The 22,622-nt window shown below is 47.5% G+C and overlaps 2 protein-coding genes across 2 annotated transcripts; both read left to right on the plus strand.

Annotated features, from left to right (window-relative positions):
• Positions 1 to 693: 693 nt before the first annotated feature.
• On the plus strand, positions 694 to 1,071 carry LOC136499592 (uncharacterized). Its single transcript, XM_066495193.1, has one exon. It carries the CDS (start codon positions 694 to 696, stop codon positions 1,069 to 1,071), a length of 378 nt encoding a protein of 125 aa, XP_066351290.1.
• Positions 1,072 to 16,136: 15,065 nt separating this feature from the next.
• Positions 16,137 to 17,458, plus strand: LOC136502110 (probable carboxylesterase 18). Its single transcript, XM_066497588.1, has one exon. It carries the CDS (start codon positions 16,191 to 16,193, stop codon positions 17,250 to 17,252), a length of 1,062 nt encoding a protein of 353 aa, XP_066353685.1. The 5' UTR covers positions 16,137 to 16,190; the 3' UTR covers positions 17,253 to 17,458.
• Positions 17,459 to 22,622: the final 5,164 nt, after the last annotated feature.

Here is a 22,622-nt window from a genome sequence, read left to right on the forward strand (position 1 = left end):
TTCGGGAAGCCTTAGCCACCTTGAGGGCCTCTGCCAGGGCGCCTTTCATCAGCAGGTGCGCACCCTGCTTCGCCCCTAGCTGCCAGCGAGGGCCTTGGCAGAGGCTGTCGCTTCTTCAGCCCAGGACCTAAAGGTGTCCCGATCGCCGGCCACCCGGGTCAGCTCCTCCTCCAGCTCCTTGACCCGTACCGCCAAAGGGGCGACCTGCTCCTGAGCCGTGGCCGCCTTGGCCTTCATATCGGCACCACGAAGGTGGATGTCCTCCACCTCCGCGCTCCACGCTGACAGAAGCTCATTGGCGTCGGCGAGCAAGCCCTTCTACCACTGGAGCTGGTCCCAGATGTCCCTCTCCTGTCAGAGGAACAATGACTTCCTGAGGGACCAGGTCTCGAGCTCCTGGATAGGCAGAACAGGGGTCATGCACTATGAGAAAACTCAGAAAAAGACGACACCACACGAGAAAAGAAGACGCGTACCTAGGCAACGCCAGGCAGATCGTCAACCACGACGGACAGTGCTGTCCGCAGTGACTGCTCTGCCACCTCGGCCGCGTCCTCAAGGCCGAACAGAGGCTCCCCCTTAGGGTCGTCCCGGCTCCGCCACAAGACACGCGGGTGATCCCACCCGCGGGGCTCGGGTTGTACCCGCACGAGGGCCGAGCTTCCCTCGCCAGAGGTCGGAGCAGGCTACTCCATGGCGCTGGCCGCCTCGGCATCCGCCACCCCCTTCTCCCGGGAAGTATCATCGGAGGAGATCGAATGGACCTCCACTTCCCGGCTGCTCTCCTACGACGGCGGCGGGCCTTGGACTGGGGGCAGTATTGAAGCTTGCCCCGCCTTCGTCTCCACTTCCTGGGCCATCGGCTTCGCTGCGCTCACGCCAGTCTCCGCCGCCCCGACCTCGGTGGTCCCGGGGGTTTCGGCCTCCGCCACCACGGCCTCGGTGGTCCTAGGCACCCAGGCCTCCGTCGCCTCGGCCTCGGAGGTCCGGGGGGCCTCGGCATCAGTGTCCTCGGCGACTGAAGGCGCCTCGGCTCCACCGGACTCGCGGGCCCGGCCTCGTGGGGCGTAGGCTCCTCCTCCTCCTCCGCTTGCTCCATGGCCGCCTTGGCCGCCTTTCCTTGGGCGTCTGGCTCCTTCGGGTTGGCCCTAGCCGACGCCGCGCCACGCAGTATGGCGGTTTGCGCCTCCATCACCCATTGGGCGGTGGAGCTGGCGCTCACCTTGAGCGCCTTACGTGGCGCTAGGGCGGGCACTTCCACGTGACGCTTCCGGCTGAAGGTACAAATTCACAAGGTCAGCATGCGGCCGAGGGATGAGCGGGAGGTACTACAACTCCACCGACAAAACACTTATCGCGAACGGGGACACAACTGCTTCGGCACTGCGTCCCTCCTCTGCAACGGCGGTCGCGGCAGCGGTGGCACGGCCGCCGTGTCCGCCGGTGCCGGCCGGCCCTCGCCGGACTCCAGCGCCCCCTCGACCCTCTGCGGAGGCGGTTCCGACGCCCCCGCCGCCGCCTGCTCCACCTCAGCCACCGAGCCCACCAGGCTGACGGCGCGCTTCCCTAACGCCTGTGCCTCGGGCATGTCGGCCTCGGCCTCGAGGCGGGCAATCACCGGCCCCAAGGCGCCCTCTCCTCCTCCTCCTAGGAATGCCGGGCCGCTCGCCGACACCCCGAGCGCCGTCCCCCCGACGTCAGGGAGATGGTCCAGGGGACCCCGCTCCACCTCGCTCTCGTCATCTTCGCCCGCAGAGTCCGTCGACAGCGACGGCAACAGAGACGCCTCCACCGAGAGACCCTCCTGCCTCTGCTGTCGGCGGCATTTCTCCAGCTCCTCGCGCTCAAGGATCTTCCTCTTGCGCTTTGCCTCCTTGGCGTCCTTCCGCCTCTTCTGCGCCTCGGCGAGCGCCCGGTTCACCGCTCGCCGCTCTACGTCCTTGGGTGTCGCAGAACCGACCAATTTATAAGAATACAAGTACAATGGCAATCCGCAAGCGGTCGCACTGTCATACTTGAACCCATATAAACCCGGTAGTCCATCGAGTACCACGACGGGTCTCGATAAACGATTTACAACAACCAAGATCGTACAGGATTCAACATACATGCCACATAATACATAAAGTTCACAGATACTTTTCGTCATCAGAGTACGAATAAAAGTTATTACAAACCGAGTTTGATAAATAAAGCGGAAGCAAATAAGTTCGAAGATAAAGTTTCCAACATAGTTTAATACAGTGCCAAACCAGATCATGGTCCATAAAAGCAAAGATAGGAGTTACTAAAGAAGCCTGCCCAAGGCTTACTCCTCATCCACGGCGGGATAGAAGCAACTCTTGCAATAACCATGATACACAGTGCCATCTGCAACAATGGGAAAATAAACCCTGAGTACGAGAAGGTACTCAGCTAGACTTACCCGTCATGAACCAGAAATAAAATGACTCCAAGGATTATGCAAGGCTGTATAAGTGGACGTAACTTGACAACATTTTGCGTAAAAGGCAATTACCCGTTGTACAATTATGATTCCTTTATCAAGTTAATTATAACTATCCATTTCTAGATTAGCAACTACCCTATGCCAAACATGTGGTATATCATTTAGAAGCATACAATAGTAACCATAGCAGGTATTGTAATTCCATATTCATCTGAACCATCATGTTTCATAATATAGTTGCTACGATGTTGGGACTAGCCAAGTTTCTCACTATCCGGGAGAGACGGCGATTCGAATCAATTTCAACCAGCTGGGAGTTTATTCCTAACACAAACCCAGATCTACCAGCCACGATAGTCTTAGGTCACCTTTGGTACAACTCCGGTACACATTTCGCGGGTCCGTACTGCGCCGCACAATCTGGAACACCAGATGCTAGGATGCTCAGGCCAAGCCTGCCCTTGGGCTCAGTCTGATCGTTCCCCGGAAGGAGCGCACAACAGAACAATTCCCGGCCTGAGTTGAATTACTCGGCTTCGCGGTCGGAACGAGTTATCCGGCCAGCTAAGTGAGAGGCATGCGTTCAATCTTGTCAGAAGCGCCAACAACGGTATGGTCCTTAATCGACACAGACGGGGATAAATCCACACCCAAGACCTCCATGTCTTGTTGCTTCTCTATCGACTTCCCGTCCGGTCTCGATTTACTTTTACCACATGGTTCTGTTCCACGATAGCAGACATAGCCAACCGTGCTCCGGTATCCACCTATATCTCGCAGGTGACAGGACATCACCCGACTTCTACCGGTCTAAGTATGGCTAAGCATATATTCGATCCTGGACCTATACCGGTTAAAGGGTTAATATCTGGACAAGGAATTTACATGCATCAAGTGGTTTCATTCAACTCTTATAACCTAATGCATCAATCATAAGTAAGTAAGTAGACATTTGTAAATTACTGGGAGACTTATAATGCTCCAGGGCTTGCCTCGCAGAAAGGAAGTAGGGCGGTGGTCAGGACACTCCAGAAGCTCTTCAGGGTTCTGCTCCACGCCTTCGGGAGCTGCGGCTTGCGGATCCTCCTGCTGGTTCCCTTCCTCTGCTTCTTCGAATTCCAGCAACGTGATCTCTTCCTCCGATCCTAGATGCATGAGTATGGCATAAGTATTACGAATGCATAATGTTAACAAGTGCATCATGTTTATTGAGTAGGTGCATATCTTTTCTCGAGTATTACTGAATCTACTTCGACAATACATCGACTATTTCACAAACAGCAGCTACTTGTTTCACTCATAACTGGAGTTCTACTAATCCAAAAACAGTGATCCTAGACTTTCTGGAAAGCTTATCAAATTCTCTACAACTTTGTTATTAACTATTTTTACAGTACACATCAGTTTCAACATGCAACGCATCACACTCTAGAATCAGTCCGGAAACTATTTAACATGCAATATAAAGTAATAATACTTCTACTTCATGTAATCATTCGAAATTTGACAACATAGAATCTACCAACAGTTTAAGCATACCAAATACATTTAAGATAATATAATGGTGAAGCCCAAACTATTTATTTAATTACCTTTATTATTTTATTTTGATATCTAGGTTAAATACTAAACATATATCAGACATACTTATTAAATTCTTAAAAATTTACAGTGCCTTACTAATGCTATAAAAGGACTACTATAAAAATTTCATGTCATTTTACTAAGTAGAACATTCTATACAAAAATGATAAGGCAGCAAGGCTTGAAATAGCATAAATGGAAAATCCTATTGAAAAGTGTCAAGCAACAGATTTCCTATTTTTCTTAACATACATATGGTACTAGGATTACCTCCAACAAATTTCATGAATTTTGGACTCATAAATAATTTATAAAAATTCATGCAAGGATTGACTAGCCCTAAAAGAAAAATCTATAACTAAAATTCTACACCTGCACTGGTCTTCAAATTTTTACCAGAGTTCATATATGCTAAGACTAGCTTACCACAAAAATTTCATAATTTTTGGAGCACAGGAACTCTAGATATAAAATAAACAAATTTGAATGCATTCAAAAGCACATTTCAAATCCTTATTTAAATCTCCAGAAATTTCTACTGTTGAAGCCAAGAACATATTTTTCCTAAATACTACACTTCCTAAGGAACACAACCATATTTATTTCACAAATTTAGGAGCTACCAAACTGAAGATATGAAAATCACAAAAGAATTCAAAAACTGGAATCAAATGAGTTAGCCTTTAAACATGGAGTCGCTGACCGGTGGGACCCGGTGGTCAGGGGACCCCACATGTCATCGACTCGAAGCAGAGCAGCGGCGCTGCTGGGCACTGCGCGGCTGCGGCTCGTCGACGGCGAGCTTCGCCGGCGATGACATCTACGCTACGTGCTCTACGTGACCTAGCGAACCTACTGAGCCACTTGGCCGGACCTATTGCCGACCCTAGAGCTGACGGCGGCGGCCATGGCGGAACGGCGGGGCTGGACCATGGCGGTACGCCGGTGTGGGCTACGGTGGTTCAAATTAACGCGTGGACAAGCATCAGTGGATGCTGGGGGACCTAGCGCGCTAGCTAACGGAGCGGGAGGAGGACTGTGGCGGCGTGGCCACGATGACGGAGTCGGCGGCGGAGCTCCGGTGAGCATTTGCACGGCGCTGACGCTTACCGAACTCGAATGGCAGGCACGGGAAGAAGCAATGGGGTGCTGGGGAGACGGTGGAGCTATGGCGGTGGTGCTGGAGTGGCTAGGCACGAGCTGTGCGCGGCTATGGCGACGGCGGAGATGCGGGCGCTCGGCGGCTGCTGCAGCGAGGAAGAGAGGCCGAGGTGAAGCGAAAATGGAGCGCGGCTGAGTGCGGGCGGGCGCTGGCGTGAAGAAGGCGCGCCCAGGCGCGTCGTGGCCTGCGCGGTCAGGGCGTTGGCGACGCGCGGCCGTCGCCGCGGACACGCGGTGTTCGCGTTCTGGCGCCGGTCGGCCACCGATCGGCTTGATTCAGTTTGTCAGCCGCGATACGCCGAGCCTGACGACGAGTTTTGACACTCCTTTAACTGCTAATCCGTAGCTCCTAAGCGAAAACGATCTACATGATTTTTGTAGCCTGAAGTACCAGCTCCAACTATTGTTCAATAACTTCATGCTAATTCGCAACCGAACTGAAAAGAAAACATCCCCAAAGTGAGCCTGTCAGTCGGTCAATTGAAAAAGACTTGGTGAAATTTGCTAAGTGTGGAAATCAGTGATTTGATGATTTTTGAAATCCAATTTCACACATGTTAGGAGCTGAATCAGTCAAAGACCCAAAAATCAAAGTTGTTCCTTATTCCAAATACTACAACATTGCTTTAGTGAACTCCTCCATGCAAGGTCTCTAACACCTAGTTCCAATTTGGTCAAACATGTCACTTTGAAATCATGATACATACTTAAACCATGACTAAATGACCAAACTAGCCCTAGCCTTAAATACCAAAGTTGTTCATAACGATATCCTAAGCATGTTTAAGCAATTTGCAAGGCCATTCAATCATTTCATGTAGTAGTCACTCATAGAGCTATTGAAAGTAATCACATGAAATATGCCTTAAAGACTTGACCATGAAAAATGACATTCATGATCCATGTTCCATTTGTGAACCTAAGCATTGCCAAAACATTTTGGTGACTCAAATCTACCAAGTACATGTTTACATTCATGATCATTTGCATATGTACAAAGAAACACGAGATAACAAGCAATGTTTCATATGTTTCGATCAAATGTTTCAATTGTAAATGATGATTTATGAATGCTTGATGCTCATGCTCATGTTATGCAAGTCAAGTTATGCAAGGCTAACACCCGAGGTGTTACATTGGGAACGGGCGGCGGGGAGGCTCGCACGTCCCTCATCCCCTGCGGGGACAACGAACACAAATAAGGGATCAAAAACGGTGAGGAACGAGGAGGCCTCGGGGGCCGCAGCGGCGCGTGACTTACCAGAGAGAGGTACCCCCACGATGGGCGCATCGCGATAGTGGTCAGACCACCGCGCTTCAGCCGCCCCTCCACCGTCTCCCTCACCCGCCGCAGAATCTCCTCGTCGGAGAGGGCGACGGCGGACATCCGGATGCCCTCGATCGGCTCATCCGGTCTCATGTCGATCGGCTCATCCGGTCTCTTGTCGAAGAACCAATTAGCAATGAGTAAGCCATTAAAAAGGTTAGTTCGATGCTAGAGCCTGATGCAATTTATTAGGTGGAACTACAAGAAATCTGAGCTTCTGTGACAGTTAATAATGACGAAGACGGCCTATTTCCTATCACTGATAGCCTGCAGTGATGAAGTGACTGTCATCACATAAGGTGGATCACTGACCAGCTTCTATAACCACCAGAAGACATTGCCATTGATACAGTGACAATAGTTCTCCTGTCACTAACTTGTGACCAGACTAAACTCGTCACAAAATATTGAATAGAATACTGCCACGTGTATGATGACATGGCACATCTGACCTGGCGAGTGACATGGCAACTAACATTTGGCCCATATAGCATGGGCTTTTTCATTGTACAATTAGCCTAATTTACCCAAAAAAATTTTGGCCCAGCCTACAAATTAGCAACATTATAGTCCAGTCCCATATTGTGGGCTAGCCCAATTCTTCCACGTATTTCATCAGTTTTTAATGAACCACACAGTTCTTCCACGTGTTGCGTTCTTATTATTCTAGATTTTAGCTTTTTTTTTATTAGTCCACGTCATGGTAAACGGGAACAGCCCAATAAAAATATGTACATATAATTCAAGTTTACAGGCACATAACCACTCAAGTTACAAACACGTAATGAAATAATTTTTCAAGCCACAACCATGAGGAGCATCCTAGTATGAGTATAATCTTGAGTACGTGTGCTCCAAACAAACTGAACCTGAACAACAATAAGATAAAAATATTAAAAACTACAAGGACTGTAATAATGTATGAAAACGATCATGTAGGCATACATACAGATCGAACATACCAATCCAATTTCCATTTCAGTTCAGTGAAATCATAGCTAGTAGTATCCCTCGAAAAACAAATCATAGCTAGTACTAGTAATTGGCAAATGCAAGATAAAACTTAACAGCAGCTGCAAACCACAGCTGCACTTTGCGCAGCTGCACAGCAGCAGGTGCAGGAAGCTTTAGTGAACACTCCCTTTAACATTTGGTAGCAATGGAACTAAAGAATTACTCTAGAGAGTCTATAGCTCTTGTCAGAAATATGTTAGTTCATATTTTTCAATTATATCTTAGCTCATGTTACGAGTATCATGTGGCATTAGTCATCCATCAACAACCGAGACATGTAAGAACAGAACCATTTAAAAAAGGAGAAGAAAATGCACACAGTAATTTGACTAGTTGTAAAACTGTAAACAAGCACAGCTGCTAAAGTTGCTAAGCAAGCATCAACATTCCAATAGAAAGCCTAGTCATTCATCCTCAATCCATTACGAGCACAACTCACCTCCAACAGAAATCGACCCATATGGTAGTAGCCAAGACCTGCCCAACATCTCATTCACCTCCTGTAGCAGCATCAAGCCATGAATCAGAAACTTCATTAAAATTTAACCCTACAAAATTTCAGGGTCAATGAAAATATGTCGCGTTAAACTAATTTTTTTGGGATCACAAGTTCAATAGAAAGATTGAATTAAGCGTTAATCCATGTGCTTGTGCACAGCCAGTCTCTATTTATGCAAAACAGTGCCACTCTTGAAGCAACAAGTCAGCCATTAATGAACTAACAAAGCAGGCAATGAGTGCCATAGCCATAGAAAATACAGCAGCTACTCACTTAGTAGCTCTTAGTACACATACCAAAGTAGCATTTCTTTTCCCCATTAAGAGAGAATTACAGATTAGTACAAAAACAATTAACTTGTGGTGCTGGACTGTGTAAAGAAAACTGAACTTAGCAATAAATAAACTTAAGAATGTCTAGAGAACTAGCATGGCCAAGTAACAGTTAACTTGTGGTTTCTTTAGTAGTGTACTTCTGAAACTAATCTAACTCCTTACAAGCACATTATGAGAGGCATCACATGTCCGTTCCAGTTGAGGTAGATGGAAATTCATTGTAAAGTCCCTAATGCCATTGTACCATGCAGCAGCAAGAAAATTGCATTAGTCAGAGCTTTGCAGGAAAGTTTTGAGCATAACCTAGAACCAAACTCTGAAATATGGAGTACGTGCTAACATTCTAGGTGCAAACACAAAGAGAGGAGGGCAGGGAACCTTATATATTGGAATATGCATTCGACAGAATCATTGCCACTCCAAACTCTAGTAGGACAACAAATTATGAGATTAGCTTTTCAATTACCTAAATATCTCTGAGCACCTGAAGTCATATTCACGTTTATTGACCTTGAGAGCAAGGCTGCAGTGCTGCAGGTGACCAGTCCCTCCAGTTTGTTCTGCACAAGCGCAGAGTAGAATCAGACAAAAGCCCACAGCTAATTGAAGTTTTTTAGTAATAGTACAACACGAAGAGAGTTATGTATCATGTCCATATGTTTTGTTTTTAGAGATACTGCAATGAGTAAGAGAAGTGCATTCCTATAGTTACTGTAAATTTCAATTGATGATCGCTGAGACAAATTGAATTCTGCTATGTAGACATGCTAATGAAGTAATGCAAGTATCACGAAATATCACAGGAGATTGAGTTCCAAAAAAGGCACTTGTATCCACTCATTTGGAGGCAAAGAAACTGAATATTAGGACAAAGAAATAAGTCAAGGAGCTTCTCCTACAACCAGTAATAATTTGCAATGATAACTCAGATGAGTAATGGGCATATTATTTCCCTGTAATATCAATCAGCCTCTTCTAGCATGGCAGGACATCAAACAACATTTGTCAATTACAATCAAACTTGTATATCTTCAAGGTCCCACAATCAAAACTCCCAGAAACATATATGGAAAAGGTTCAAAGGTATAGAAATAATTAGCAAGTACTATATGATTGCTCAATCAGAAGATAACATAAAGAACAGAAAATCAGAACTATGCATCTGTTGTGTCTTTTGGTTTTGTAAAATTGGAACATTAGAGAATAGGAGGAATTTTCATAACTGCAGAAATAATTTTCTTGTGGCTGCTTTAAAATTGATTCCGTTGTTAAATTTTCAAATGTCACTGGTTGACAAAATAGCTTGCGGTGTAGAGATATCGCCATGTAGCTTTGCATCAATTTTTTTATGCTTTGAATTTGTTACAAAGCTTTGCAGCCCATGAACATGTTTATAGTTCAGGCATATTGGATATTGTGCTCCGACATTTTTTCCCAAAAAATATAATGTTACTCAAATCAAACTTCATAGAATTAAATGAAGTATCAGTAATACAAATATGCTAAAGAATAACAACCTCAAGTCCTCCTAGTGCTCGGCCATGGCGAGGACGACGCACCGTGCCCGAGCAGGGTGGAGGTTGAGTCTCTCGGGTTCGACTCAGGCTGGCGGCAGAGGTTGTGCACCCCGCTGCAGGCCGGCGCCCAAATCATTCCCATTATTATCCAATATTACGGCCAGCTGGATTTGGATAATTTCGGAGTGGACATCAGCTACATGGATTTGGGTGTGAAGAAGCGCCGGTGTGTCCACATCCTCCCCAACGACAGGTATAGCTGTGAACTAGTGTGGGCGCTCCGCCAAAGAAGCCGTTTAGAGGTAGCATTCCCTAATAAATAGTCTGATCGAGGCTTCGCACGCCTATACCAACCGTATCTGAAAACAACCTCTAATTATATATATGGGAGCCATAAGGAGATAAAGACTGATGGAACTCGGTGTGGACATTGGAACTATACCTGCAAATAATAATGTCCGAACGAAAGGCGTTATTCAATTACTAATCCTGCCACAAGCTGCATAGCTCAACTTGCTAGCATGACGGATACCCGTGCATTTTGCTCTGGCCAGTCATATTTTGTCCTGGATGTTTTTGACGCTGGCTCGATCCCGTTAACTTGATCGAATGGAGCTTATCTCAACTTTTTGACGCTGGCTCTGATTACCAGTCGATGGAACGGGTCCCGGTTTCCATCTCCTGCGGTTATTAACCATGCTTTGCTCAACTGACCTCACTTAGAAGGCTAATCTCTCATGCGAATCAAAGAACACGAGCAAAAACAAGATAGACGCAAACTGAACATATAGCAGTTGTAGATGAAGCTTACAAGTTCAAACTGATGAACAACGAAACTGTTTGATAATATATTACTCTAAGAAAAAACTAACCCTAACATGAGCGGCGATAGATCAATATAATATCCTTGGGAGCATGCATGAGCGGAGAGAAAAGAAGATATTTCCTAACGAGTCGCTCCTTTCAGCTAATTTCTTACGGTTTTTTGCCAATAGCAATCGCATTACTGATGGTTTTTAGGCCTTTCATGACTTCTTTTAGCCAAAAGGATCGAGTGTTTCGCTATGTGGTAGTGTTGGTACCATCGATCTTCAAATTTTTTTTTCTTACCGAAGTGTTCATATCTAAATGTCTCATCACTGGGGTGGCGAAGCCACGATAAATGGTCTCGCCGGAGTCGGTACTTACAGTGACAGGACTAACTTATAGGTTGCCATAATATAATTATATAATACCATGCTAACATCAAATTGATAAAATAAAATTGTATATTGCAACAAAATGAGTTTTCACAACAGTAGTTACCTCGTCGAAACGATCAATGAACTATGTAAGCTGCAAGTCAATAATTGCGGTAATTTCCTTTTAAAGAATCCTTCCTTGGTTACCAATGAAATTAATCACACAAAAAAATTATAAAGTACTAAATTACTAATGTGTAAGCACCCATGTGTGTCGCCATCGAGCAACCACAAGGTGAGGCACGACCAGTGGCGGATCCAAAGGGGGGGCTGGGGGGGCTCCAGCCCCCCCTAATTTCTTGATTTCAATGCTAATTACTGTAGCAAATACTTGATTTCACCGTTAAATCTTCGTGCAAATCAACATCTCTGTTGTTTTAGCCCCCCTTATCCCGCATCCCACATCCGCCACTGGGCACGACAGCAGGACGCGGGCGCTCGTGTCCGCCGTGAATGCCTGCTCTGTGGCCATGACTCACATGTGGAATCAACAAGTGCTACATCCGCCCTACGGCTGGCTCAAGCTGACTGACGCCGGTCAATGGTACAGCAACACAGTCCCCATCGGTCATTAACTGAAAGTCCAAACCACGTATGGGCATAATAGTTACTTCTACGTCCACACCATCCGCCCTACGGCTGGCTCAAGCTGACTGACGCCTGTCAATGGTATAGCAACATAGTCCCCATCGGTCATTAACTGAAAGTCCAAACGGACATAATAGTTACTTCTACACCCACGCCATCCGCCCTACGGCTGACTCAAGCTAACTGACGCCTGTCAATGGTACAGCAACACAGTCTCCATACAGTATTTTTCTCTTATAATAAAATAGCTTCAACCGATTTATTAGCTGGCTTTAATACCAGCCGAACAGGCCACACACTACTAGCCTTTTACAGGACGGATCCAGGAAAGAGACACAAATTTAAGGCCACAGGCTGGTGCTGGTGGTTGTCAGACTCAGTCGGTCACGCATTGACTGACGAAAGATAACGGATATTCAGTTGATTTATCATCTAGCTATATTTATACTCTTCTATTACTATATTTATATTGATTTCTTCGGTATAATATATAGTACAAAGTGATGTAATTTGAGGATAATCTAAGATCTCATACAAATATAAGCCAATTTTTTTAAAAAAAATACAAATTTTTTCTATGAATTCTAGATACCAGAGAAATATATGCTAAATTATTCATAAATATCGTCAAATTGTTCACAAATATACAAATTTACAAATAGAAGAACGGAGAGAGAGAGCAAAGAAGAACAGACACCCGAGAGCACATCTCGTCTTCCAGCATCAGAAAAAGGGACAGAAAGTAGAGGACGGCGGCACACCGGGACGACGGCGCCTGCACCGGGGACACCCGCGCTGGGGACGCCCGCCGGGGACGCTCCACCCGCGTCCGCACTGGGGCCGCGGCGGCGGCCTACCCGCCGGGGACGTCCATGTCGGGGCGACGGTGGCAGCCTGTGGCGGCGGCAAAGGAGTGACAAAGGAGCGCGTGCTCGCCCGAGCAGAGGAGCGGCCTGGGGGCGGTGGCAGAGGAGCGGCGAAGGAGCCCGAGCAGATGCCGACACGTGTAAGATCCAACAGACCAGAATTCGGTTGAGGGATGGACCAAAATAACTCGGTTGAGAGTTAGCAATTCTGAAGACAACTCCTACAGCTGGGGATGTGTTTGGTTTTTGGCCTACCTGTAGCCTGGCTAGGGTCTAAGCCTGAGCAGCTTTAGCATGTTCTCGTAAAGACAATCACTAGTTATTCGGTTGTCTGCGTTATCTAAACTTGGCTAATTTGGTTTTTGAATTGCTTTGTATAGAATTACCTCTTCATTGAGCCGGTAAGTTTAGCCCCTTTGAGATATTTTGCCAAACATGTGGTGGCCGTGCTCATCTACACGGGCATCGGTGAGCACTTGCGCAGATCCATCCGAGCACGAAGGGAGGCGTGAGGAAGCAACGAGCACAGGACGTCCTCTGCCACACGAGCTCATCGTGCGCCCTCTGCCGCGCTACACCATGAGGAAGGGGACAACATCCGGCTGGTTGCGTCGGCGTTGTCGCTCAGGCATGGCGCCGCGGCGAGCACGCGGGGTCCGTCGAGGCGCTGCCCGGCACACGAATGCGGAGGAGCTGTGCGGCCGAGGGACTGCGAGGATGCCCAGCCCGAGGACGCCATTGACGCCCCTCCCCTGCTCCGCTTGGCCACACTGTGACCTCAACTCAAGGTGAATTACTTGACAAAAATACGATATGCGACAAAAATTCTGAACAAAGTTTATATATTTTTTATCATATCAGATAAAAAATGGATGTGATCAAATTCGAAAGACATGACCCACATTCTTCCTCATTGGGACCTAAATAATGTTTCAAACAACCTGCTGATGTGATATAAAACACTGAGAGATCAGTAATGCTCTGTATGCATCTACAACTCTGCACATATGCAACCAAATGAAATCCAGTTCCTTGTTCCTGACACTTGCTTTGCTTTATTCTGCATGTGAATGGTTAAATGCATGGAGAATAGAAGTTTTTGTCTCTGGTTAGTTTAACCCTATCAAGACATACTAACCGAATCCCAAAGGAAGCTGCATCTGCACCGCTGGGGGAGATTCTCTCCCCAAAATCGCAGCACAAAGAAAAAATGTAGTTGAGAACACTGATTAGATCATTAATACATTGATACCCGGAATCTACATGCCAGCCTACCACCGCTCAGACATGGAGCCCCTCCACTGCCCCCAATCCGCCAGTGCTCCGGGAGAGAGAGAGAGGGGGGGTGTGTGGAGGCCGAGGGCTTACCGGCAGTGTAGGTCGGCCAATCCACGCCCCCGTGAGCCGTGCATCTCATCGCCGCTAGAAACTATTGCTGTGTGCTGCTTCTCCTCGGTCACGCAGTCGGCGGCGGAGGCCGAGAAGAGGGAGGGGCTGGGGGCGAGCCGCACCAAGGGGTACCTGTAGAGGCCACCTGTAGCAACCAAATATTTGTTGTGGCAATACAAGGTTCCACCTATAGCAACCACAGAGATAGTGTGGCAATAGAGGGTCTATCTATTCCAATGCTATTGACGCGTGGCAGTAAGGTTTATTGCAACACCCATTGTCATTGACACTGCACCTATTGCCATTCTTTAGGAATGTGGCAATAGGTATCTCTGGCAACGCTGGGTTACTATTGCAACACCAACGGTGGTTGCTTATACTATGGCTTGCAATACTTGATGGTGTTGCAACAACACTCTATTGTGTTGCAATAGAGGAAAATCTATTGCAACACCAAAATGAAGTGTTGCGCAAACCTATTGCTACGGCATCAATGGCAACACCTCCCAACAAAATTTTTGTGTTGCAATTTTGTCTATTGCAACACTTTTTGGCCTATTGGAACACTTTTAGGCCATTTCATCAGGGTTGAAACCCTTGTAGTGAGTGTTCCTAGAACTAAAAAAGTGTTACAGCGGACAATCACTATAACACTAGGCAAATGTTCCAAAAGATTAGTAAATGTGTTACAAACTATACGTTCTATCATAATGTGAAGTGTTACTCACTACCGGGAATGGGAGCTTTGCTGCGTGCCCAGTGCACATGGCAAAGCCACTAAAACACTCGGCAAACCCTGCCGAGTGTAACACTCGGCAAAGGGCACACGACAAAAATTTTAACGGCAAACTAACTTTGCCAAGTGTTTTTCGTCGAGCACTCGAAAAAGACTTTGTCGAGTGCCCAAAAAACACTCGACAAACATTTTTCGCAAAAAAAAACAATTGCCACCACCGGCCGCCGTCGACCACGGCTGCCACCGGCCGCCGTCGACCACGGCTGCCACCGGCCGCCGTCGACCACGGCTGCCACCGGCCGCCGCCCACCATGGCCACCGCCAAGACCAGCACCCAGATCCGCCAACACGCTGCCATGCCCGCTGCCGCCCCACGCCGCCACCACAACCACGCCGCCGCCAGCACACCCATGCCTCCATCACGCCACCGCCAGCACACCCACGCACCACCACCACACCAGCACCACGAAGCCCGCCGCCACGCCGCCCGCCACCACCAGAGCCCAGATCCGGCCTCCACCGGCCGGATCCGGGAGAGGGAGGGGTGGCGCTGGGGGCCGGGTGTAGAGGAAGAAGGGGAGGGGGCGCTGGGGGCCGGGTGCGGAAGGAGGGGTGGGGCGCTGGGGCGGTTATGTAGATATTTTTGTTTGCCGAGTGTCCCAGATCGGGGGCACTCGGCAAAGGTTTTTTCTCTTCTCCTTTTTCAGAAAAAATGTTGCCGAGTGCAAAAAAAGAAAACATTCGGCAAACCTTTTGTTTGCCGAGTGTAATTATTTTGCCGAGTGTTTTTCGCGAAACACTCGACAAAGAGCCCTTTGCTGTTGCCGAGTGCTCAAGGGAATGCACTCGACAAACATAAAAACACTCGGCAAATTAGAAGTTTCCGGTAGTGACTAGAGAAAAAAAAGTGTTACAACAAAAATGATTGTAACACTAGAAAAATGTTCTGGTAGATAAGTAAATGTGTTACAATAAACCAGTCAATAGTAACATGGCCAATTGGAACACAAACAAAAATGTGTTACTAAGAGCTAGTAACACTTTTTCCAACCTAAATTAACACAAGTTGATGTTAGTGTATCCTTGCGCTGTAGTAGTGGCTGTACTATCGAGCTCTCCGTGCCGATACGATGCCAACGCTGGACTGGAGTCGTTAGCGGTTCGGTTGTTAGTTGTTGGTTGCAGCTGCTACTGTACTATCAAGATCTCCGTGCCGAGGCCATGTCGGCGTCTCCGTGGCTGCACCGCTCCATGGTCTTCGTTCCAGCGTACGACTCTATGCTCTTGGACCACCAGCTCAACCTCATCCGATCTCAACCTCATTGGACACCTCAAGCAACCGTTCCCTTCCCTATACGGGCCGGTGATACCTACCTATATATCTCCGGCGCGCGACACCACGCGTTCGCATTGCGGCTCCTGCAGTATATACACGCGGTGCACACACCCGACGCGACACTCCTCATTCCTATGCAAAGCAAGAAATGGGCTGCTCCACCTCCAGATACAGGACCCCCCGCCGCACGCCGTCCCTGCCGTGGAAGGTGCGCGTCATGCTAGCCGCCCTCCCGGTAGCATACTGCCTGCACGGCTGTATCCGGCGTCCCGTTGAGCTCTTCCACGATCTTCTCATGAAGACGGGCGCCACGCCCAGCTCGGATGCCTCGGAAGTCCGATCCGCCGACATCACAGTTGACGCCTCCCGCGGCCTCTGGATACGCGTGTTCAGCCCCTCGGCGGCGGCGATCTCTGACGACGACGCCCCGCTCCCCGTCGTTGTCTACTTCCACGGCGGCGGGTTCATGCTCGGCTCCCCGTCGTCTCGCCCCTACGACGCCTTCTGCCGCCGTCTCTGTCACGAGATCCGGGCGGTCATCGTGTCCGTGAACTATCGCCACGCCCCCCAGCATCGTTTTCCGACAGCATATGACGATGGCGTCGCCGCGCTCCGCTACCTCGACGAGACCCCCCTGCCGCTGCCGACCGACCTCGTACCGGTCCCCGCCGTCGACTTCTCTAGTTGCTTCCTCGTGGGCGATAGCTCGGGGGCCAACATGGTCCACCACGTCGCCCAGCGTTGGGCATCCATGTCGGCGACGTTACCTCCCGTGCGCCTTCGCCCGGCCGGTGCCATCCTGATACAGCCGTTCTTCGGCGGGGAGGAGCGGACGGAGGCCGAGCTGACCTTGGACAAGGCCTGCCGCACATTGTCAGTGGCTCGAGCGGATCACTTCTGGAGGGAGTTCTTGCCCGAGGGAGCCACCCGAGACCACCCGGCGGCGCGCGTGTGCGGGGAGGGCGTTGAGCTGGCGGACACGTTCCCGCCGGCCATGGTGGTGAGCGGCGGGTTCGACCTGCTCAAGGACTGGCATGCCAAGTACGTGGAGACGCTACGTGGGAAGGGGAAGCTGGTCAGGGTGGTCGACTACCCGGACGCTGTCCATGGCTTTTACGTGTTCCCGGAGCTCGCTGATTCCGGCAAGCTTGTCGATGACATGAAGCTGTTCGTCGATTATCATAGGTCTAATAAGGCCTCTCTGGTTTAGACTAGATGCATATGTTGGACCATATGCTTATTGCATGAAGATTAACTGGAGTGTGGAGTCCACTGAAATTCATGCACATGCATCATATCATGCACATAGTTATTAGGACCGGACCGGAAATCGAACCGGTGAGACCGTCGGTTTACTGGTTCACTGGTCCAACTGTTAAGAACCGGTTGAGCCGCCGGTTCGATAGTTTTGGACCGGATGAATTGAACCGCCTACAAATACTTCAAACCGGTGTAATATAATGAAATATAACTGATAATTAGCAACATATAGTTGATCATATATACAAATAATCTAATAAAGAACACAATTATTAAACCATTTTCCAGCTAATCTAGCTACAATTATATATATAAAAATATGCATGAAAAGATAATATATAGAGAACTTACGAATTGGTTCCAAAAAGAATTAAATAGTAATTTAAATACGCACGGTTATCAAAATAATCTCAAATGTTGAAATAGAGTGTACTATTAGGAAGAGCTCATCAAAATAATCAAGATGGATATATTATTTATTTAATTAAGAGAGCTCCCAAAAAGAATTAAATAGTAATTTAAATACGCACAGTTATCAAAATAATCTCAAATGTTGAAATAGAGTGTACTATTAGGAAGAGCTCATCAAAATAATCAAGATGGATATATTATTTATTTAAATAAGAGAGCTCAATTTTTTTGGAAATTAAAAATGCGGCGTCCAAAGTCTAGAAGTGCATGAAGCGTGGCAGGCAATGTACACACGCACACGTCACTCTCCAAACGTTCACAGCCCACACACGTCCTCCAAATGTTCACAGGCGCAGGCGGTAATAGCAGCCAGGTTGGGCCCAGCGGCAGATATGCACACGGGCAGCAGGAGACAACAGCGCGCGCGCTACGAGACTAGAGCTCTAGACCGGGACGGTCTAGACAGAACCGGCCGATTCACCGGTTCCTTAAAAAACTGGCCGGTTCAATTGGTTTTTAGCGGTCTGATGGCATGAACGGTCTTTTAAGTGAACCGAGCCGATATAGTCTCTGATTCGGTCTTTTACCGGTCCGACCGCCGGTCCGGTCCGGTCCAAATAACTAGGATCATGCATGCACTACCAGTAACGTTCGCCCTCTTGCTGTTGTGTTCCGCATACCGTACACTGGTCGAATAAAAATCACCCATTGCTGTAAAGTGTAAGGGGCCATTTGAATCCTTATATTTTGAGAAATTAAAATCTACTTAATAAACTAGGCTCATTGGCTTGGAATTTGATATTCCACCACTTTTCAAAGTTCACGTATAAATCTATCTCAAATTTATAGGGTAGGAGATGTAAATTGATTCTATACATCACCATGCTATATTTCTAATTTGCAACTTATAACACGTTCTTCAACTCACTCTTCTACGGTAGAAATACAACACATAGGTATCTCTCTTGTATAGCTAACAATAATATACAAATATAATCCATATACAACCATATTAGCTTAATTAATATGTGTCTAAATTATAATTACTAAAATGAATTCAATTCCAAAGATCCAAATAGGACCTAAGTGTAATTAAATAAATCAAATAGGGTACTGCATGCTCGAAAAAAGTACGGTACTACATGGAGAGTGACCTCTGGATGTGGCTCCTTAGTGAAAAGTGTTATCGGGACGTGCTAGGGTCGAAAGTGCTTTCTGAACGTGTCAGCATGTCTAGTTAGGTCCCGTTTGGCTAGATCAGCTTCACTTTGTTTTTTTGAAAAAAAATAGTTTTATGAGCAGCTTTCTCGCTGAAGAAGCTCAGCTGTTTTAAAAAAACTGTTTGCTGGACATTCCTTTTAAAGTACATTCCTTTTAAACTAGACATTTTTATATCAAAAGTTTGCTGGTATGAGTGTTATTATTAGTACAAAACTGCTTTAAAATATCATGATTGCAAAGTAGCTTTGTTAATACTGCAAACTATAATCATGGACAGTCTTAAAACAATTCTTGTTAAGAGTAGGGGCATGTCATATATAGTTTACATCTTATGTCAGGTGATGCTAAGTTGTGGGTGTTTTAAGTTTAACTATGATATTTAAAGATATTACCAAGTTTCTTCTATATTTTCCTTCTTACTTGATGCCAATGAACTTGTATACTACTACAGGATTTCTATTGCGCAACGTTTCACTTTGAAGCTCCGAGGCGGGCGGCCTGGTTGCCCGCCTCGATTATTCAAGGCCGGGCAGCCGAGCCAGCAACCGCCTCGGTTAATCCTTAACCGAGGCTGGCACCGTAAAGAAACCGCCATGGTTAATGTGGATTAACCGAGACGGTTACCCTAACGAAACCACCTCGGTTAATCCATTAACCGAGACGTTTGGTCTAAAGCAACCGTCTCGTTTAACAGACGATTAACCGAGGCGGTTTCCTTATAGTGCCCGCCTCGGTTAATTCTGGGCTATAAATACAGCCTCACCCACCCTTCTTCCCCACAACTTCTCCATTTTTCTGAGTTTTGACCTCAAAACCCTAAAAAATTGCCATTTTCTAGGGGGAGAGTTTTGCCCTTGGATTTAGTGAAGGGGGCACCGCAAGAGGTTTATTCTCGCTCCTAAACCCTCAATCCTCTCTCTTTTCCATGATTTGGGCGCTTTTTCAAGATCTAGATCTAGATCTATTTGGAGGAGAGAGAAATCATTAGATCTAGAGCTACCCGGTTGTCTTTTTTTCGTACTGCTCTGCTTATATGCGCCATTTTTGTTGTTTGTGTGTGCAAGGTGTTCGCGGTCATGGACAGGGAATGAATGTAAAAGACATCGAGGCTGCATCCAGCTTTCCTAGATCATGTGACAAAGTTTATTGCCACTACAAAAAGGCATCGTCTGATTCTGAAGCGAGAACTCACCATTTGTCCGTGTAAGAGCTGCAAGAACCTTCTTGCCTACGGAGATGACACGGTGAAATCTCACTTGATCCGGTATGGTTTCGTCAAGGATTACACCGTCTAGAAGTTTCATGGAGAAGTAGAGGATCCGAGTGCCGGTGCATCTGGAGGAGGGAACTCGTCGACAGCAACGACGACAACAGTGAATGCTGAACTACAAACCTCATCAGCAGCGGCCGACGGGCACGACAATGCTGCTACTGGCGACAATGTAGATCATGATTATATCACGATGGATGATCTGCTCCAAGACACGGCTGACGACGATGATGGGGATGGCGGTGAGCCAGTGAGGGATCCTGAGACTGTGGACCTTTTTGAGTCAATCGCTAACCGTCTTGACCATGATGATGTTCTGTTTGGGAGCCCGAGATGGCTGGAGAATTTCAGAGAGATGAAGTAGGCGGCAATTGATCTCCTCTATAAGGACTGTCCGAAGCACTAGACGGCGCTGCGTTTTAACCTCTAGATGCTGATGCTGAAGGCTCGCCATGGCTGGTCTGACACTAGTTTCAATGACCTATTATGTATCCTTGCTGACACACACCTAGAGGGTAACAAGGTGCCCGCCAATACCTACCGAGTGAAGAAGCTGATCCGGCCAGTGGCGATGAAGCTTAAAAAGTTCCATGCCTGCCCTAACCACTATATCCTATATTGGGGCAAGTATGAGAACTTACAGAGCAGTCCGCACTGTGGCGCGAGTCGGTACAAGAGGAATGCCGGTTGTCGCGCGGATGCAAACAACGAGAGAGGGCTGAAGAAGAAGAAGATTGCCAAGAAGAGTACCGCGAAGAAGCAGATCCCATCTCCTAAGGACAAGGAAGAAGAGGGTTACACGTAGAGGAAAAGTCTAGCCCTGTCGGTGTGGTACCTGCCCGTGATCGATCACCTGCGTGCTATATTCGGGAACCCCGAGGATGCCAAGCTGATGTCCTAGCATGCATTTGATGAGCGCATGAAGGACGATGGCAAGCTGCGGCACCCTTCCGATGGCAAGCAGTGGAAGCGTTTCAACGCCAAGTTCTGGAAGTTTGGCGACGAGGCAAGGAACGTTAGGTTTGCGCTGAGTACCGATGGGATGAATCCGTTCGGTGACCTCAGCAGCTCACACAGCACTTGGCCGGTCATCCTCACTATCTACAACCTACCTCCCTAGCTATATCAAAAGCGTAGGTATCTTTTACTAATCATGATTATTTCTGGACCTAGGCAGCTATGAAATGATATAGATGTGTTCCTAGAGCCGTTCATGGAGGACATGAAGATACTATGGGAAGATGGGGTCAAGATGATGGATGCATCCCTAAAGAAGGAGTTCACTCTAAAAGGCATAATCTTTGTCACCATCACCGATTACCCTGGTCTTTTTTCACTGTCCGGGCAGATCAAAGGTAAGTTAGGTTGCGTAGTTTGCATTGACGGTACCTACTACACTTACCTTAGTGCATCCAAGAAGATGGTGTACATGAGGCATTGGCAATTCCTCATCAAAAAGCATAGGTACCGGGCAGCTACGATGAATAAGTACTTCGACAACCAGGACGAGCCTGAAACGGATGAGCCAAAAAGGTCGAGGTACGGGCAAAAGGTGTTTGACATGGTGAAGGGGATAGACGTTGAGTTTGGGAGGAAGAAGAAAGAGGAAGATGGAACCACGACAAGGAAGAGGAAGCGGGATAAGATGGAGGAACCACATGTCGCCCCATTCTTTTCAAGAAGCAGTCATGTTTCTTCAAGTACCTGTTGTACTGGAAGGAGCTAGATACACCCCGTGCCACCGACTGCATGCACCTCGAGAAGAATGTCTTCTAAAGCACCATTGGCATACTGCTAGACATCAAGACTAAGATAAAGGATGGTCTAAAGTCATGTATGGATCTTGTCAACTAGGACATCAGGTCCGAAATTCACCCAACACCGGCGATGCAGAGCAGGAAAGTCGACCTTCCGGGCGTGAGCTACAACCTGACGAGAGATGAGAAGAGGGTCATGTGCCAGTGGCTTAGGGGTGTCAACGTGCTGACCAGTTTCTCTTCCAACATCAAGAGCCTAGTCTCGATGAAGGACCTCACACTAACTAGCTTCAATGCACATGACTACCACGTCATGCTCACGGTGTTCCTTCCAATTGTTATCAGGGCTATCTATCCAAAGTATGTGAAGATCGTCATCACATGCATGTCCTACTTCTTCAACTACATCACACAGAAGGTCATCGATGAAGCTGAGCTACCTGGCCTAAAACAGTTCATCGTGAAGACCCTTTGCCAGCTCGAGATGTGCTTCCCACCGTCTTTCTTCGATATTATGCAACACCTGATGATGCGCATGGTTGATCAGATATAGGAACTGGGCCCCATGTACCTGCACCAGATATGGACTTACGAGCGGTTCATGTCGACCCTCAATAGACACGTCCTTAATCGTGCCTACCTGGAGGGCTCTATGATTGAG

The sequence above is a fragment of the Miscanthus floridulus genome, chromosome 13, assembly GCF_019320115.1.
Source record: "Miscanthus floridulus cultivar M001 chromosome 13, ASM1932011v1, whole genome shotgun sequence".
NCBI classification, from domain to species: domain Eukaryota; kingdom Viridiplantae; phylum Streptophyta; class Magnoliopsida; order Poales; family Poaceae; genus Miscanthus; species Miscanthus floridulus.

What these genes read in the sequence shown, in the direction of transcription:
- LOC136502110 (XM_066497588.1), top strand. Translation starts at nt 16,191, where the DNA reads ATGGGCTGCTCCACCTCCAGATACAGGACCCCCCGCCGCACGCCGTCC.
- LOC136499592 (XM_066495193.1), top strand. Translation starts at nt 694, where the DNA reads ATGGCGCTGGCCGCCTCGGCATCCGCCACCCCCTTCTCCCGGGAAGTA.